The 18,981-nt window shown below is 47.4% G+C and overlaps 1 protein-coding gene across 4 annotated transcripts; it reads left to right on the top strand.

Annotated features, from left to right (window-relative positions):
• The first annotated feature begins 2,575 nt into the window (after positions 1-2,575).
• Positions 2,576-17,462, top strand: CARD19 (caspase recruitment domain family member 19). 4 transcript variants are annotated; one of them, XM_037037254.1, is made up of 7 exons: positions 2,576-2,970; positions 12,107-12,163; positions 13,077-13,219; positions 14,939-15,092; positions 16,156-16,215; positions 16,463-16,534; positions 17,143-17,462. In XM_037037254.1, the coding sequence occupies exons 1-7, from the start codon at positions 2,964-2,966 to the stop codon at positions 17,256-17,258; spliced, it is 609 nt and encodes a 202-aa protein (XP_036893149.1). In that variant the 5' UTR covers positions 2,576-2,963; the 3' UTR covers positions 17,259-17,462. The 4 variants fall into 4 exon arrangements, with proteins under 4 accessions (XP_036893149.1, XP_036893150.1, XP_036893148.1 ...); XM_037037252.1 differs by lacking the exon at positions 2,576-2,970 and adding an exon at positions 2,983-3,215; XM_037037255.1 differs by lacking the exon at positions 12,107-12,163 and having other exon boundaries at positions 2,580-2,970.
• The last annotated feature ends 1,519 nt before the right edge of the window (positions 17,463-18,981 follow it).

The following is an 18,981-nucleotide window of genomic DNA, read 5'->3' as shown; positions in this document are numbered from 1 at the left end:
CAAAGGGGACTTTGAGAAAATCAGGGGAATAGCGGGTGCAGACACCATGTTGCATGATCTTTCCTGGTGGTTTAAAATTGTATTTACTTTAAATCGGGCAAAGCATGCCATAGTTACATAATAGGAAAGAAACAAAAGACGGGTGGAGGCTGTCTGGGTTGGGGGATCTGGGCCAGTGCGTCTGTAACATCCAGGGTCAGGTGGTGAGCGACCTCAGTTTGCACAATGCAAGGGGAGATCCAGTTCCTTCCATGTGTAAGACCCCCCAGTGCTTAGTGAGGCAGGTGAGAATTTCCAAGATCCCCTGCACTCCCACTGTGAATGGCTGAGCCTCCAGACCCAAGCACTCACTTCTATGGCAGGGGAGTAAGTGAGAGGGGAGATCTCTGTGCTTTGTGCCCCTCAGCGAAGGAGAGAAGTGACTGGGGACCACCCTTTGACCCTGGGGGTGCTGTGTGTACCTATCTGCCACCTGGGATAGGGATCCAGGCTGGTAGCCTAGCCGGCGCCACAGGCTTCCACCACTGCTGGCTTTGAGTGCCCATCTGAGGGGCACTGGGCTCTGTCAGTGAGCTCTGGTGCCCTTGGCGTGAATCCTGCACCTGGAGGGTCAACCTGTGAGGAACTCCATCTCTCTACACCTGTTTCACCTTCCATCCTGTGGCAGAAGCTGTGAAGGTTGGAATGACGACCACCTGGGAAGGGGTGTGGGCTCCCTAATGTGAATGGGGCTGGGAGCCCTCACTCCTAGTCCCCATGCTGTCCATACTGTAGGCGTGTCCAACCTGTGCCATGGCCCACAATGGCTATGAATGTGGCCCAACAGAAAATCGTAAATTTACTTAAGGCATTACTTAATTTTATTACTAAGTTTTATTACTTGGATATGTACATTTTCTGTATTAGTGATCACAAACTTGGGACCTGCTCAACGATTTAAAAATATTATCAAAAAGGATGTGGCTTAATTTTAGTTATTATGTGAGGACTTTTTTGATTATCTGTGGTGGCAGATATCATGAAAACTATGCATGGACCTTTTTCCTGCTCATCAGTTTTTGTTAGTATTTGTGTTTAATGTGTGGCCCAGAGACACCAAAAGGTTGGAAACCCCTGCTCTACCCTACTGTGTCCTGTCCATCCAGATCCCACCAATATGGCACTAACATTACTTCCAGAGAATGACATGAACTGAGAGGTAAATGTTAGGAGCTGTAACACAGGGTAAAAAATGCAAGGTAATGGGGTTCAGGCTGAGTTCTACTATGCTCAAGAGGCCCGACCCAGAGGCAACTGGGGGGCCTGTTCAGCCTTCCCAAGGAGGGAAGGCTTGGCCCGGGCCTTTCAGGGAAGTGAAGCCAGGTGCACCCTCAGTGTTTTAGGAGGAGGTGTCTTTCAGGTAGTGACCACCACCACTCAGCCTGAGAGGTTTGGAATTTCCAGGAGACAACTGCACCCATTTTCTGGATGCCTCAACTGCACAAACCTTTAATCATTGGTCCCAGCCCTGTTTTACAGAGAACAACTGAGGCACAGACTTGGGGTGTGGACTGCATTGACTTGGGACCTGAGCATTGCTTGTAGTATCCAAGAAGTGAATACTGAGCTTGGGCCCTGACTCCAGGTCCAATCCCAGCATCTCAAATTTGAGCATGCTAATGGGGGAACAGCCAGGACAAGCAGAGAAGGATCCAGGTATTAAAACAAAACCCTGTGCTCAATAGCCGCTGTGAAAGCACTGCTTTCCCTATTTTGTGGTGGGAGCCCTGGACATTCGCATATCATGGGACTGGGGGCTTCCTGGGATAGGAACCAGGGCTAGAAGCCCAAGCTTGTGACAGAAGGGGGAGTGGACCCAAGATGACTCATTTTATAGATTGGAAAACTGAGGTTCAGGCAACTTAAATGACCTCCTAGTCAGGGTCACACTGGCAGGCTGGTGTCCCTCTTTTGCATACAGGGCCCCAGAGAAGTGTGTGGCCACCCAAATTATACCATGGAGTCTGACTCCTTCTCTGGACTGTTGACCGCCATTGTGCATGCAGGGCCCTTTTTGGCTGAGCCCTTTAGAGTAGTGGACCCTCACCACCTCTTGCTCCAGGCCTGGCCCTGTACCCCACAACCACCTGACCTTCTACTTAGGCAAACTATTTCCTCTCTCAGAGACCTAGTTTTCTCATTCCGGAAGTAGGGCATGATGGCGCCGGCAGGGGTGGCTGACGGTGCTAGGTATCGTTTAGACCCCTAGACCCCAACCTCGCAGCCAGACCGGGTGGGGTCCAGGAAGGGACTAACACCGAAACCGAGCCAATAAGAGGGCAGGGCGGAGCCAGGAAGGCACACATCCGTTCTTACAAACGTTGTCTCTGAGCTGAGGGCGGGGCTCGAGTGAGAGGCGGAGCTAAGGGCTTCTGAGGACACCACGCCCTATGCGAGCTGGATCCAGGTGCCGAGTTCCCGTGGGTTTCGCAACTGGCGAGGGCGGGGTTCAGCGAGAGGTGCGGCTCGGAGCATAGGCAAGGACGTAGCGGACGTCAGTGAGGGTGGGGCTCCGTGAGGGCGGGGCTCCGTGAGGGCGGGGTTTCGGGGCTCCGGTAGCCCAGTCGCTGACGTCGGGGGGCCGAGCTTAGAGGAAAGAGTAGGGATCCTGGCCCAGGACGGCCGGGCCGTTGTTCAGTTGAGGGCGGAGCTAAGGGCGATAGGAGACCCAGTAGCTGACGCTAGAGAAGGCAAGGCTCGGTAGGGGGCGGGGTTTAGAGGCGCTGAGGGTGTGTCCTAATGGGAATGTAGTGCATCAGTGAAGGCCGGGTTAGGGTTGTGGAGGTGACTGGGAGGGGTAAGTCGCGCGGAGCGGGTGGGCGGAGGTTATCCAGGGTCAGACGGAGGAGGGCCAGCCTAGGGACCGGCGGTCAGCTGCTGAGGGGACAGGCCTGTATCAGCCGGAATCACGCCGTGCTGTCGCCATGACAGGTGAGCCTGGGCCTGGCTGCGGTTGCGCCTGCAGTCCCGGGAAGGGCACGAGACCCCGCTGGTCCCCAGGGGTACCTCGATGCCTCCCCGGAGGGCTGCTCCTGGCCTAGAGACCTTGTCCGTAACCGCGTATCCTTGTCCACCACCTCCGTTGGCGGGACTACAGCGAACTGGGGCGTGGTCAGGCCCTAGAGGGCTCTGGGGAACAAAGGAGGATTCGATTCTGTGCGCGGGGAGGTTCTTGGGTGAGTGTAATAGCGGACAGAGTGGGAGGTGAAAGTAAAAACCGTGCCAGAACTACTGTGGCCCTACTGTGCCTTCAGTAGGAGAAATAGACACCAACCTCACAGCCACCTGACAAGACGCTGCGTTCTTGGGCTGTGTGTGCAACCCCAGAGACTCTCTGGGTTGCACTCCTAGCTCAAGGACAGGCCCAGAGGAATTGGGGACACAGATTGAGCCCCCGAAGGCTTTGTGTTCCACGGTGGGCTGCCTCAGCCACTCCAACTCTTTTTCCAGCTCAGCAATCCCCCTAGTGCCTCTCTGACCTGGGGGTTTCACCTCCCTCCTGACCCTAACCAAGTAGGGCCACACTGCTTTGTGGACCTTTACCTGCTGGAGAAATCTCAAGGGTGATAGACCAGAGATGGACTCAGGGCAGAAAGGTCAGGGAAGGCGAGGGCTCCCAAAAACTACACCTCATCCCTAAGGGACCAACTCTTCTGCCTTATAGAACAGAAGGCATTTAGGGGTGCACCAGAGGGTCAGGGAGGCCCCAGACCTTTTTCCCCCAGAACTCCCTGGAGTCTCAGAATGGATCCTGCACATACAGGATTTCATGGGCTGGAACCTGGAGACTTCCAGGACACCAGTGTCCCAAACTAGGCCAGAAGAGACCCCTGCTGCCACCTGCTCCCCTGTCATTCCTCTGAATCCTTTTTATTTGTGGCTGTCGTTTCTGAGGACCTAACGTGTTTTTGGCCCAGCAGTGGGCACCTCCCATCCAGCAGTACCATGTAGGGACATATAGAATGTCATATCTGTGTGGGTAAGGAAACAAAAGCTCAGATGGGCTAGGTACCAAGTGCCAAGCCCCTCTGGTGGTCAGTGGCAGAGCTGGGACTAGATTTGTGGTCTGTCCCAGGTCCCCTGATCTCTTCTCTCCCTGTCATCTTTGTATGCTGGACTTCCAGAGACCCCTCCCTGCACAGCCCTTCATTTTGGGATGGAAAACTGAGGCCCAGAGAGCACTGCCCCAGAGGATCAAATGGGCAGCTCCTCCAGGCTGTAGGTCTGTCATCTAGGGCTCATTGCCCCTGTCACTGACAGAAGCCTGCCTCATGCTGGTTCTGGGGTCACTGTGATGGGTTGTGGAGTGAGTGTGTGGGACTCGCCATGTCTGCGCAGGGCAGGTACTGGCCAGATGTTACTGCAGCTGTTACTGTTGCTGTGGAACCAGTCCCTGCCTTGTGATGTTCAGGAGAGTGAGCAATCCCAGCTCTTCCATGCCCAAGGTCAGGTCCACCTCTGAGACAGGAAGGGATTTTGTGAGATTCCATTCCGGAGGGGAGGTTGAGGCCCCAGCATCTGAACTGCAGTGGGGGAGGGGCCAGGGGAACTCAGGAAGTCCCCTGCAGGGAGGACAGGAAGCTGAATATGAGCCAGATGGAAACCACAGGGTCAGTGCTCTTTGCCTGGTGCTCTTTGCCTGGGGTGGGGGTCCTGGGCAGTCTGGTGCAGTTGGGGGCTGCCCATGTAGGAAGGCTTAGGTAGGTCAGGTGAGGCCAGGTGGGGCTAGTTCCCACGAGGCCACTAGTGCAGGCATAAGTAACAGGTTGAGTCTGTTGTCTGTTCCCAGCTGGGCACAAAGGTGACGGAGGAAGGGCTTAACAAAGGGAACTGGCAAAGTTCTGCTGGATTTTGTACCAGAGCATTTTTCTTCCTTTATTCTGTAAAAACTATCAGGGACTACTTATCAGGACCTGGGACCAAAGTGTTTCTTTTTTGTGTGTGCCCTTTTTTGCTTCTCAGTGGCTGCCTGGTGTGGTTTACATGCACAGTTTACAGTGACCACAGGAAGCACAGGGTACAGCATAACCTGGAGCCTCATCTTATTTAAGTCACAGAGGTATCAAACTCATTTTCACAGGGGGCCAAATCAATCTCAGGGTTGAATTCAAAGGGCCGAATGTAATTCAGCTCCTTAACAGTTAAGGTGTAGTTGCATTTATACAATCCTAAAATTACTTTGGACTGCTTCAAATAACTGCTTCAGTTTTTGGTATTATTGATACCTTGCATCAGTGTGGTACATTTGTTGCACTTGATAAACCAATTTGATAGAGTAGTACTAACTCTAGTTTACATTATGGTTTACATTCAATCTGTGTGTTGTACATTCTTTTAGTTTTGAAAAATGCATAATGTCCTGTATTCATCATGATGGTGTCATCCAGAGTAGTTTCACTGTCCTAAATATTCTTTGCTCCATCTATTCAACCCTCCCTCTTCCCTAACCCTTGACAACCACTGATCTTTTTACTGTCTCCAGAGTTTTGTATTTTCTGTTGGATCATGCAGTATGTAGCATTTTCAGATTAGCATCTTTCATTTTTAGAAATATGCATTTAAGCCCTGGCCAGGTAGTTCAGTTGGTTAAAGTGTCGTCTCAATACATCAAGTTTGTGAATGTGGTCAGAGCACATACAAGAATCAACTAATGAATACATAAATAAGTGGGACAAAAAATTGACGTGTGTCTGTCTGTCTAAAATACATTAAAAAACAAATATGCATTTGAGTTTCCTCCATGTCTTGTGACTTTGTAGGTCTTTTTATCACTGAATTATATTTTATCATATACATAAACTACAGTTTAATTATCCATTAACCTTTTGTGTGTGTGTGGTACCATTTTAACTATTTCAGTGGCATTAAATACATTAACGATATTGTGAGACCATTACCACTATCCATTTCCAGAACTTGTTTATCATCCCAAACAGAAACCCTATCTCCATTAAACAATAACTCCTCTTTCTTTCATCCCCCCAGCTCCTGATAATCATCATTCTACTTTCTGTTTCTAGAATTTGCCTGTTCTGGATATATCCTATAAGTGGAATCATACAATATTTGTCCTTTTATTTCTGACTGATTTAAACTTAGCATACTGTTTTCAGTATCCACCTATGTTTATAGCATGTGTCAGAATTTCCTTTCCTTTTAAGGCTGAATAACATTCCCTTGTGTGTATACACCGCATTCGTTTTACTCATTCACCATCATCGTTTCCACCATTTGGCTGTTGTGAATAATGCTACTCTGAACATTCATGTGCAAGTATCTGTTGTAGTTCCTACTTTCAATTCTTTTTGATGTGTACCTAGACATGGAATTGTACAATCTTATGATGACTCTGTGTTTAGCTTTTTGAGGAACTACCATACTGTTTTTCCATACTGGCTGCACCATTTTACATGCCCACCTGCAATGCATGAGAGTTCCAATTTTTTCATCATCATTCTTCATATACATATATTTCCAGTATTTTATATATGTGTATGTATATAGGTGTGTGTATATATATATATAGATAGATAGATAGATAGTCTGGCATAAATAATGCCCCTTTTTATTACAAATCTTTTATTGCAAAATTATAAGCATGTAATTCTGTAATATAACAATATCACACTCAAGCATGCCATATGACATTTTAAGTGAAATGTTCAAATTAAAACTATAAATTATTACATCCGTATTATTACCCTACCTAAGCAGGCCTTACTTCTACTGAGCCCTGTGTATTACTAGCAAAATGAATTCAGCAGCACATTAAAAGGATTTATTTCTAGACTGCAAGGATGTTTAAACATGTGAAAATCCTTCAATATAATAATCACATTAGTAGTAATATACATATACATACACACACACAGTCACCCTAATGAGTATGAAGTGATATCTCATTGTGGTTTGATTTACATTTCCTTAATGACTAATGATATTGAACATCTTTTCATGTGTGTAGTAGCCATTTGTATATCATTGGAGAAATGCCTGTTCAAGTACTTTGCCCTTTTTTAAGTTGGATTGTTTGTAGGTTTTTTGTTGTTGAGTTATAAGAGTTCTTTGTATATTCTGAATATTATTCCCTTATTAGATACATGTTTTGCAGATATAGTCTCCTATTCTGTGGGTTGTTTTTTCACTCTGTTTTTTTCCACTCAAAATACTATTTATTCTGAACTCTTTATCCTGGTCCATTGGTTTATATATCTATGACTTATACTATGACTACACTGTTTTGACCCCTGTAGCTTTGTATTAAGTTTTAAAATTAGGAAATGTGAGTGTTCCAACTTTGTTCTTTTTCAGGATTGTTTTTGCTACGAATGTTCCTTGATATATGAATTTTAAGATGGCTTTTTCTGTTTCTGGAAAAATCATCATTAGGTTTTAGATAGGGATTATATTGAATTTGCAGATCACTTTGGGTAACGAGTCATCCTCCCAACATTAAGTCTTCCAATCCATGAACATGGGATATCTTTCAACTTATTTGTGTCTTATTTTATTTCTTTCAACAATTTCTTTTTTGTAGTTTTCAGTGTACAAGTCTTTTACGTCATTGGTTAAACTTATTCCTTAGTATTTTATTCTTTTTTATGCTACTGTAAATGGGATTGTGTTTTTTCTTTTTTTGATTGTTCATTGTTAATGTATAGAAATGCAGCTGATTTTTGTGTTGTTGATTTTGTATCTTGCAACTTTACTGTGAATATATTAGTTCTAACAGGGTTTTTTTTGACTTTGGGATTTTCTATATATAAGATCATGTCATCTACAAACAGATAATTTTACTTCCTCTTATTTCATTTACCTGTACTCTAGTCTCTATTATGTCCTTCCTTGCTCTTGCCACTGGGTTTAATTTGCTCTTTTTCTAATTTCTTGAGGTGTAACTTTACGTTATTGATATAAGGTCTTCTATTTTATTATGCACATTTACAGCTATATATCCCCCTTCCAGCACTGTTTTCACCACTTCCTCTATGTTTTTAAAATTAAAAAATATTTTATTGATTTATTTTTAGAGAGGGGAAAGGAGGGAGATAGAGAGGGAGGGAAACATCAGTGTGCAAGAGAAACATCAAACATGGAATGATTGCCTCTCATGCACCCCCAACTGGTGACCCAGCCTGCAGCCCAGACATGTGCCTTTACTGGGGGAACCGAATCAGTGACCCTTAGGTCCACAGGCCAGTGCTCAATCCACTGAACCACACCAGCCAGGGCTATAAACCTTAAGTTTTGATATGCTGTGTTTTTATTTTCATTTGTCTCAAGGTATTTTTTAATTTCCCTTGTGATTTCTTCTTGGAAGAAACAGTCCATTGGTTGTTTAATTTTCACATACTTGTGAAATTTTCAGTGTTCCTTCTGTTACTGATTTCTAGCTTTATTCCTTTAATTCCAGATAAGATCCTTTGTAGAATTTAAATATTTTAAAGCCTATTAAGACTTGTTTTGTGGCCAAACTTCTTTTGAGGTCTACCTTAGAGAATGTTCCAAATATGCTTGAGAAGAATGTATATTCCATTATCGTTTGATGCAGTATTGTTTATATGTCTGTTAGGTATTGTTGGTTTATGCAGGTGTTTACATTCTGTTTTTCCTCATCTTCTGTCTGTTGTATTTTTTAATGAAAGTGGTATATTTGAAAGTCTCAAACTATTATTATAAAGCTGTCTATTTCTCCCTTCAATTCTGCCTATGTTTGCCTCATATATTTGGGGGCTCTGATATTTGGTGCATAAATGTTTGTTATATCTTATTGGTGAATATCCCTTTTATATAATGTGCTTTTTTCATGAAGTACTTAAAAAGCATAATATACTTTTTAAGTATATTATATTGGTTATGCTATTACAGTTTTCCCAACTTCTCCCCCTGTATTTCCCCTCTGCTCTGCACCTCCAAACCCTCCAGCATTACCTCCTCCTTAGTTCATGTCCATGGGTTGTATGTAAAAGTTCTTTGAATTCTCTGTTTCAATTACCCTTCTTAACCTCTTCCCGTGTATTTTATGCCTACCAATTATTCTTCCTATTCCTTCCCCCGCCATCCCTCCCCTTCCCCTCTGCACTGAAAACCCTCTATGTGATCTCCATTTCTGTGATTCTGATCCGAGTCCTCTTGTTTGCATAGTTTTTGTTTTCGTTGTTTTTCTTTTTTTTTAGGTTCGGTTGTCAGTTTGTTGTCATTTTACTGTTCATAGTTTTTGATCTTCTTCAGTTTCTGACTGAAGGGACTTAAAGATAAGTCCCTTTACCATTTCATATAATAAGGGCTTGATGATGATGAACTACTTTAACTTGACCTTATCTGGGAAGCACTTTGTCTGCCCTTCCATTCTAAATGATAGCTTTTCAATGGATAGAGTAATCTTGGATGTAGTTCCTTGCCTTTCATTACTTAGAATACTTCTTTCTAGCCCCTTCTAGCCTGTAAGGTTCCTTTTGAGAAATCAGCTGATAGTCTTATGGGAACTCCTTTGTATTTAACTGTCTCCTTTCCTCTTGCAGCTTTTAAGATTCTCTTTTTATCTGTAATCCTGGGTAATGTAATGATGATGTGCCTTGATGTGTTCCTCGTTGGGTTCAACTTCTTTGAGACTCTCTGAGCCTCCTAGACTTCCTGGAAGTCTATTTCCTTTGCCAGATTGGGAAAGTTTTCCTTCATTATTTGTTCAAATAAGCTTTTAATTTCTTGCTCTTGTTCTTCTCATTCTAGCACCCCTATAATTTGGATATTGGGATGTTTAAAGTCTCAGAGTTTCCTAAGCCTTTCTTCATTTTTTTTGAATTCTTATGTCTTCATTCTGTTCAGGTTGGATGTTTATTTTTTCCTTTTGTTCCAAATCATTGCTTAGAGCTCTGGTTTCCTTCCTGCCACTGTTGGTTCCCTGAATGTTCTGCTTTATTCCACTTTGGGTATCCTTCATTTGTTTTTTCATTTTTCAACCAAGCTCAGTCAGTTCTGTGAGCATTTTGATTGAGTGTTTTGAACTTTTCACCAGATACATTGGCTATCTCCTCATCACTTAGTTCTTTTTCTGGAGTTTTGCTCTGTACTTTCATTTGGGCCATATTTCTTCTTCTTTTTTTTTTTTTTTTTGGTGTACCTGTTAAGTTGTAAGGGGGTGGAGGCCTTAGGTATTCATCAGGGCAGGGCAACCTTCTTTGCTGTGTTGTGGTGCTGTCTGTGGGGGAGGGGTCAGAGAGGGAACAATGCAGTTCGCTTGCTTGGCTCTAGCCCAACTTTCCAATGAACTCTCTTGTGAGACTGGGAGTTTCTCCCACTGTGGCAACCTCTGCCGTAGTCCATTGTCAGCTCTGAGTCTCAGTTTCCTGTTCAGCCAGCCCCGCCCTGTGGTCCTTCACCTTGCTGCAGGTTCTCTCCATCGGCCCATCTGCCCCCCATCTCTGAATTGTCCCCCTCCTACCAGTCTGGTTGGTCTGGTTGACTGTTTCTTTAACTCATTGGTTGTCAGAGTTGCATGCAGTTTGATTTTCTGGCACTTTTAGTTATTTATTGTTTTTAGATTCATTGTTATCCTCCTTTTGGTTGTGCAAGGAAGTGGAGGGTTTGTACCTACACCTCCATCTTGGCCAGAGCCATATAAAATGTGCTTCTTAAAAAAAAATAAAAAATAAAATGTGCTTCTTTGTCTCATATAATAATTTTTGACTTAAAGGCTTTTTTTTCTTATACTAGTATGGCCACCTAATTTCTCTTGGTTACTGTTTGCACAGAATGTCTTTTCCCATCATTTCATTTTTACCCAATTTGTGTCTTTTGTGACACAAATCTAAAGTGAGTCTTTTGAAGACATCATATATTGAGTAATACCATATATTTTTTAATCCTGTGGGAAAACCAGTTTCTTCTCTACTTCTGCCCCACACACTCCACTTCTTAATAATTCTGACACTTCTGGTTACCAAATGTGTGGGATTTGTTCCTCATCCCCAAACAATTGTCCAGTTGTCTGGTGGACATGAACTGGGTTTTCTACAATTTAACTCAATTCCCACACAGTCTACCTGGAGATAGTATCAGATCCCACAGGTTAAGGCCTCAGTCCCAGAAGACTTTTCCCAGTTCAGATGCCAATCATAAGTCCAGGTTTTCGCCTAGGCTTGTGACCAGCTGGTTATAAATTAGATTTCCCACAACCCCCTATTGGGTTTGATCACTTGCTAGAGTGATTCACAGAACTTGGGAAACATTTTACTTATGACTACCAACTTATTACAAAGGATATTTCAAAGGATACTAATGAACAGTCAGATGGAAGAGATACAGAGAGCAACACATGTGGGAAGGGGTGTACAGCTTCCATGCCCCTGCCGCATGGACCACCCTCCCAGCACCTCAGCAGCTCTCCAGACCCTATCCTTTGGGTTTTTATAGAGGCTTCATTACATGGGCATGATTAATGAAATTACTGGCCAACAGTGAATGATTCAACCTCCAGCACTTCTCCTCTCCTCTCCCCTGATGGCTGGGGTGGGACTGAAAGTTGCAGCCCTCTAGTCACTTGGTTGGTTCTCCTGGCAACTCGCTCCCACCCTCTGCTTTTGCAGGAGCTTTCCAAGTCATCTCAGTACACAAACTCAGGTGATGTTGAAAGGGGCTTGTTATGAGTAACAAAAGACTTAACCATTCATCAACTAAGAATATCCGGGGATTAGGGCCTGGTGTGCCAGGAAGTGGGCTGAAGACCAAATACATATTTCTTATAAATCACATCACAGATTCATTCTGCCAATTTCTGCCTTTCAATTGGAGAAGTTAATTCATTTAATTTATTGATAGAAAAAAACATGTTTTTACCTTTTGCTATTTATTTTCTGTATATCTTGTAGGTTTTTGTCCTTCATCTCTTCCCTTACTGCCTTCTTTTGTGTTTAGTTGAGTTTTTATAGTAACACATTTTGAATATATTGTGTGGATATTTTCTTTGTGGTTGACATGAGATTATACATAACCTCCTAAAGTTATAACAATCAAATTTGAGTTGATACCAATTTAACTCTAATCACATACAAAAACTCTTCTCCTGTAGAGCTCTGCCCGCCCCCTAACCCCTGTGTCCACCAGAAAGCAGCACAAGCTGCCGCAGGTAGGTAAATAAGGTGGTGCACTGATTCAGGCAGCTGGTGCCAGAGGGACTCAGGATCCTCCCTTGGATACCCTGTGTCCCCCTCTGCCAGCCTTTATCCCACCCCTCACTTTTACAGGCTTGTCATTCTTTTTTTAAAAAAATTAATTTATTTAATTGTTGTTCAAGTACAGTTTTCTGTCTTTTACTCCCATCTCAGCTCACTTCCCCAGTGCTCCCTACCTCCCTTCCATTTCCACCCTCCTTAGTTTTTGTCCATGTGTCCTTTATACTAGTTCCTGTAAAGGCTTGTCATTCTAAAGAATGTTTTTAATGGGAAGGAAGGTGCAACAGTGACGCTTTAATGCTGATTCTTAAAGACCAGACAGAAAAACCCTTTCCCTGCACCCCGGGCAGGCACACTTAATGGTCTGCTGTTGGTACTTCTTAGGGCTGTGCAGACAGTGTGAAGGGTGATCCTGTCCACCTGCTGCTTGCTTGGTCCTGCAGCCATGCCATCTCAGCCCACCCTCAGCCTTCTGTCCCCATGATAGTAGTGCCTGTGGAAGCTGTGGGTCAGGCTGCCCATGCCCTTCCCTAGGCCTGGATATTTCTAGAGGACCCTATACGGGCCTGTGAACAGCAAACTCTTAGCCCCTCAGAGTTTATGTTCATAGAAGAAAGGGAGCAGAGGCTCTGTACTGTTTTTGCGCGCTCTGGACAGTTCTCACCACACCCCCTACCCCGTCTTCTGAAGACATGGAGGGTTCTGGGCTGTGCATGAGGCCCATGCAGTCTGGGATGTCAATAGTTGTCCAGGTGCTTATAGCTGGTGTGCTACCCATGGGCATGGGGCCATTGCTATGAGAAGTTCTTGCCAAGGCTGCGTCTGGCCATGCTGGCTCATGTCCTCCATGTTCTCTGCCTGTTTCAGAGCAGACCTACTGTGACCGGCTGGTCCAGGACACACCTTTCCTGATGGGCCACGGGTGCCTGAGTGAGCAGCAGGTGGACAAGATCATTCTTCAGCTGAACCGCTACTACCCCCAGATCCTCAGTAACAAGGATGCAGAAAAGGTGCTGAGGGGTGGGCCTGACATATCTCTATTCTCCCTTCCTTCCTGTGCTGGAAGAAAGTGGGAGGAAGGAGAGAGCTCAGAGGTGGAAACTTATCTCTTTGTCGTGACCTTGGGCCCAGAACATCAGCTCTCTCGGTCTCAGTCTTTTTATATCTCATTGTGCTTACTGTCCTCTTTCAGAATGATGGGAGTGTCACAGTAGACATGTGACAACAACCCACAATGTGACAAGTCTGGGAGTGGGGCAAGGGGATGGGAGTAGGGACACTGGCCAGTCCCAGACAGTTCTTCACTTTGCCTCTTCCAAAAGTTCAAAATGGGCAAAAATTTTATTTTTTTAAGATTTTATTTATTTTTAGAGACAGGGGAGGGGAGGGAGAAAGAGAGGGAGAGAAGCATTGATGTGCCAGAGATGCAGTGATCACTTGCCTCTCACATGCTTCCCCACTGGGGACCTGGTCCGCAACCCAGGCATGTGCTCTGACTGGGAATTGAACCTGTGACCTTTCAGTTCCCAGGCTGGCACTCAATCCACTGAGCCATACTAGCCAGGGTGGGCACATGTCTTAGATGTAATCTGGCCTGTCCTGTTTGTGGACACTGGATAAGAGTGGGTGACATTGGCTTGCTACACTGCTTCTCTGGCTCTTGTGTGGGGCTGAGGATGGGTTCCAGAGACCAGCCAGGGCTTTGGGGTTCAGGGCTTGCCTCCCAGATGGGTGACTGCCAGGGTCCTTTTAGAGCTGCAGCTTCCTGCCATGGCACAGGTAAATGGCGCCAGATGTAGGGCTGTTTGGAGGGTTCATGCCTCTCTTGGGGACAGGTAAGGTTGATCCCTGACTAAAGGAATGCACGTGGACCTGGTATTGCTTATAAAAGTATTACAGGAAGGTAAAAAGTAAGAGCTCAAATTTGTATCTTACTGTTGTAATTAAAAGTCTAGAACATACTCATTGTAAAAGAAATTTGAAACATTTTCGACTTTTGTACAAGAAAAAGGAAACTTCTCAGTGGTTGCCCTTATACCAGCATAGTCCCTTTCCTCCTGGGTACTGAATACTGGTTCCATGTCGAATGGTATGCTGCCACTAGGTGGCAGCACCAGGCCACATGCCAGGACCTGGGGGTGAATGCCAAGTGCCCTGTCCACTGACCTTTAGGACCACGCATTTCTCTATCAGACATATTGAAAGAGCCAATTATTTTCTTCTTGACCCTTGATTTATTTTTTAAACACTTGAATCACATTCCTGTAGACTGTAAGCTACTAGAAGTTATCACACCATCACATTGATTTTCTACAACAGTACAGTATGGGCTTATTATTCCCTTTTTACAAATGAACGAACCAAGTCTTTGAGGGTGAAGAGACTTACTGAAGTCACACAGCAAGCTACTAAATTTCCACACTTGCAATGATGTCACTGCTGCCTTTCTTGGTGACTTGTTTCCACCTTCACGTGGAATGCAAGGATTAGCAGCTGTGCTGTGAACCCAGCACATTTTGGGCACCATGAGGCCATGGTTCACAGCCACTACTTCCCCAGGGGTGTTTGGAGCACCTGTATGGAGTCACCCCTCCCCACCCTCCATGAGGAAGCTGGAGCCAGAAGGAATGGAGGAGCTGACCCTGGAGCCCACCTATCCCCATCCCACAGCCACGTTTGGCCCAGTCTTCTGTAGCCTGACCTTCCTTTGTGTCCCTTATGCCCCCCAGTTCCGGAACCCCAAGGCATCCCTGCATGTGCGGCTCTGTGACCTCCTGGGCCATCTGCAACGGAGCAACGAGAGGGATTGCCAGGAGTTCTACCGAGCTCTATACATCCACGCCCAGTCCCTGCACCGCTGCCTGCCCAGCCGGCGCACCTTGCGTAAGTGCATGTCCCAGTCTTCAGGGCTTAGCATTGACCTCCTCTGGCCACATCTCATCTTGTGTAGCCCCTAGAAAGTAGAGAGAGTATTTCTGGCAACACAGATATCTCTGTCTCCCTGTCTGTGTCTCTGTCTCTTTTGTGCCAGCTTTTACACAAAAGGTAGAATCTGCCTCTTCCATCTTTAACCCAGTGCACTATGGAAACCCTTCCCTTTATGATCGCAATGGCTCACGGTTACACCAGCCTGAGTGAACTGGCCCCCATGCTGGATACTGAGGTTGTGACCACCCTTCATCCAGGTGGATCCCTGGTCTCAGGCCTAGATGGCCAGCTCAGCGTGTGTGTGTTTCAGTTTAGAGGGTCCCTATGATGAGCTGGGAATAGGATGGGGAGGTGCAGGCAGTTCAGTCTTAGGCTTCTGTGCCCTGATCCCCAGGAGGATTGGCTGCTCTCTCCCAGTTCTTAGAAGAGGCCAGAGGCCTCAAGGGGTGGGGTGGCTCACCCACGCCACTCAGCCATGACCTGTGGCTGGTGTCTCTGACCCCAAAGACAGGCTTGAAGCACTAGCTCTGAGCTCTGGCACCAGATGGTCCTGTTACACTAGCCCTCAGGGCCCCACACCCCTGCTGGGAGTCGAGCACCTCCCCTGCTCATGGCTACCCCCAAGGGCTGTCTGGCATGTGGCTCGTTGGGAAGGCCTGGGAAGATAAAGCACCCTGCTGACACATGGGCAGTGTCAGAATTTTGACAGGCAGGTTTTCCCACTGCATCTGGTGTCTCACGGCCACCAGAGAACAATGCCTTCTCCCTACTCCATGACCCTCAAGGTACCAGGAAGTGGACTAAAGGGGATAACCAAAAACTGTGCAGGGTCCCCTCCCCGGTACTTACTCCAGCAAGCAGGGCCAGAGTACTCAGTGATAGCACAGCCTGGTCCAGCTCAGCCAGGGGCTGGGTGGTACCAGGAGTGAGGGAGCCCCCTTGGTTTCCTGAGGGCAGGCAACTACTTTCCTCTCTGGCCCACCCCATGACTAACTGCACCCTGTGATTTTGTTTCCAGAGATCTCAGATTGCACAGAGCTAGACTCGGGCACCGCAAGCCATGAGCTCAGTGACAGGGGTAACCGCCTCCTGCTGCCCCCTCTGTCCCCCTGCCCAGGGCCCCATATCCACCTGGGGTCTTCTCCACTCTAATTTGGGCTCTGTTCCTGGCTTCCTATGGACAGCTTTCCCCCTACCCAAAGTGCTCATCGGGGGTATCCTCACCCAGCTGACTCCAGTGTGGGGCTCTAGCCTGTCCCTTGTGGCCTGAGGACCTCTCCCCACCCTTAGGTGCAAGTGGCCACTGATACTTATTTCTCTGCCAGGAACCACAGCCTTTCTGGCCGGTCTGGGCCTGGCTGCGGGGCTGGCCCTCCTCATCTACTGCTGCCCTTCAGGTGGGTGTCGCTCAGCCTCAGCCCAGCCCGCATGGGACCACAGAGCAGAGGGGGCTCCCATGCATGTTGGGCACACTGCCCACTCAGCTCTGCCGGAAGGCACAAGTCCCTGGTGTCATCATGCCTCAGTTTGCTCACCAGGAATGGGACAGGGACTGGGCTCAGGAGAAATAGGAAGTGTGGGACTTGAGCCCACCAAACCCAGTGATGGTGGGTCTCATTTTGTACACATGACCCTCAGTGACCCACCACCCCAGGGGTCAGAGAATGGTGGCCCCTTGTGGGAGGAGGAGTGCAGCAGGGCTTGGGTTAGAAAGCCTTGCCTGGAGCAGAGCATGCCCCACGGTCTCAGGTCTGCTCCAGTGTCAGGGCCCTGATGGGTAGACTGGAGCCCATGGCTGAGGCCCCCTCCAGGCCCAGCAGGGCATCCCTGCCGTCCCTTTCCGACCATGCTGAAATTGCTGAGGTCATGTGGGGTCAGTGCCTGGCAGGTCCCCCTGGGGGTGCTGACCCCATGCCCCTCGGGTTTGGGGCTGGCAATACTGTGAGGCTGAGAGAGGCATCTCTGCTGGGTTCTGAGACATGCCCCCATCCCCATTGTGTTCCAGACTCCAAGGTACTGCCAAGGTCCCGGCGTGTCCTGGGCTTCTCCCCCATCATTGTGGACAGGCACGTCAGCCGCTTTCTGCTGGCCTTCCTGACAGATAACCTGGGAGGCCTTTGATGGACCAGGATCCCCGCTGCCCATCTCACACCAAAGAGCCCCCACCGTTCTGCCCACCCAGGGTCCTACTGCTTTTCTAAATGCTTATATTTCACTTTACAATTACTGTTCTCACTTTACAGTTACTGAAAGAAGCACTTCACCTACTATTGACCATGGTGGTCAGTGATATTAAAAGTGGGAATCTTCTCCCTTCTGTCAGGAGTGTTTTCTGAATAATTCTGACTTGAGACTGCACTTGCCTCTAGCAGAGGCTGACCCCGAGGACCCTTGGAGTTCCTTATCAGCCTGGCGCCAGTTCATGTTTACGCCATACTCTCAGGCACTGTAGGACCGGGCCCCACCCCTCCACTTGTGCTACCTGCTGTAGCCCCTGCACCCAGATGTCCTCCCACCTCACTGTTCCCCCAAATACCCCCAACCCATTACTCATGCTGTATGCCCCCCTTCCCCTCCCTCCATGGCCTTCTCCCACAGCTCTCCAGAGCTCATGCCTCCCCACACCCACCCCTGCCCTTCACTTCTGCCTCCTGGACCTCGGGGGGCCCCTGTGCTGCTCTAGTGCCCATGTGTATTTACTTGATTCCTCTGACCAGCCCAGCAGGTAGGGGCTGCTGTCCCTGCCTTTCTCCTGAGGAAACAGGCCAAGATGGGAGGTCATTCAGCCAACAGTGGGGAACCCTGCACTTGAGAGGGTGCGAGCGCAACCACATTCTTCTCCTGTTCTACAACTTGTCCCCAGGAGATCCTCCCTCAGCCCTTTGTCCCTTTCTGGGGCCCCTGCCTGACCACACAAGATCATCCCTGTGACAGCTTCTTCTTTCCCTCACCCTCACAAAGTTGATGACAGGTTCTTTAGTAGTTCAGAGCCTGGAACTGATTATAAAGTTTCCTGGGATCCCAGGAGAAAGGGAATCCAGACTGAAAACAGCCCAAGGAACATTCTAGAAATTTGGAATGAAAAGCATCATTGTACTTTCCTTGTCCTGAGCTCTGGCTCCTCAGTCTCTGCCTGGGGTTTGGCTGCAGCCTTTCCACTTTCTCCTCAGTGCATGCCCCCTTTGGGCCACTGTGTTAGCACCTGCCTCTGACCTTAGTGCTGGGCCCCCACTTGACCAGGTTGTTCACGGCCCTTTGTCTCCTGCTGGACTCATGCTGTGGAAATGTTGCTCATGGACAGAGGAGGGTGAGGATGCAAGTTCAGAGGGTCTGGTGCTACCCTTGATTTTCAATGTCAGGCCCCTGAGGGGTTGCTGTGACATCTGCTCTCCTGAAGACCTAATTGAGCAGCACTTTTCCCTTTTCAGTGCCTTGCCACCACCCTCCTTACAGGTGAGGTATCTGAGGCTCAGAGCTCAGGACCACACAGCAGCCAAAAGTAGAGTTCCACCCACCCTCCTCACATATTCACGGGCACATGCACAGGCAGCCATATGCCCATGTGCACATGCAAACATGTATACACATAAATAGCTCTCCCATACATATGTGCACATGGATGAAGAACATGCTTCTGTGCCTCAGCCTGGCCCCCAGTGGGTTCCCCTTTTGATTGCCTCCCTCTGTCAGCTCCCGCCTTACAGCCTCTTTTGAGGGAAACAAGCATATTTGTCAACCCGAAATCACAAGTCTGCATTTTTCCTTGGAGGTTTCTGGAGGTGCTAGGCAGGCTGACTCCAGGAATAATGCCATGGGGCCTGGGCGCAGGCAGTGGGAAACAAAA

This window comes from Sturnira hondurensis, unplaced genomic scaffold (assembly GCF_014824575.4).
Source record: "Sturnira hondurensis isolate 20B ecotype Veracruz unplaced genomic scaffold, ASM1482457v3 Scaffold0022910, whole genome shotgun sequence".
NCBI lineage: Eukaryota > Metazoa > Chordata > Mammalia > Chiroptera > Phyllostomidae > Sturnira > Sturnira hondurensis.
Note: the sequence above shows the minus strand (reverse complement) of the source record. Positions and strands in the feature narration are given on the sequence as shown.

Coding starts and splice junctions, on each gene's coding strand:
- CARD19 (XM_037037252.1), top strand. CDS start 3,050: ATGCCTCCCCGGAGGGCTGCTCCTGGCCTAGAGACCTTGTCCGTAACC. Junction 3,216..12,106: donor GTGCGCGGGGAGGTTCTTGG/GTGAGTGTAATA, acceptor CTTCTCCTGTAG/AGCTCTGCCCGCCCCCTAAC. Junction 16,216..16,462: donor CCATGAGCTCAGTGACAGGG/GTAACCGCCTCC, acceptor TTTCTCTGCCAG/GAACCACAGCCTTTCTGGCC.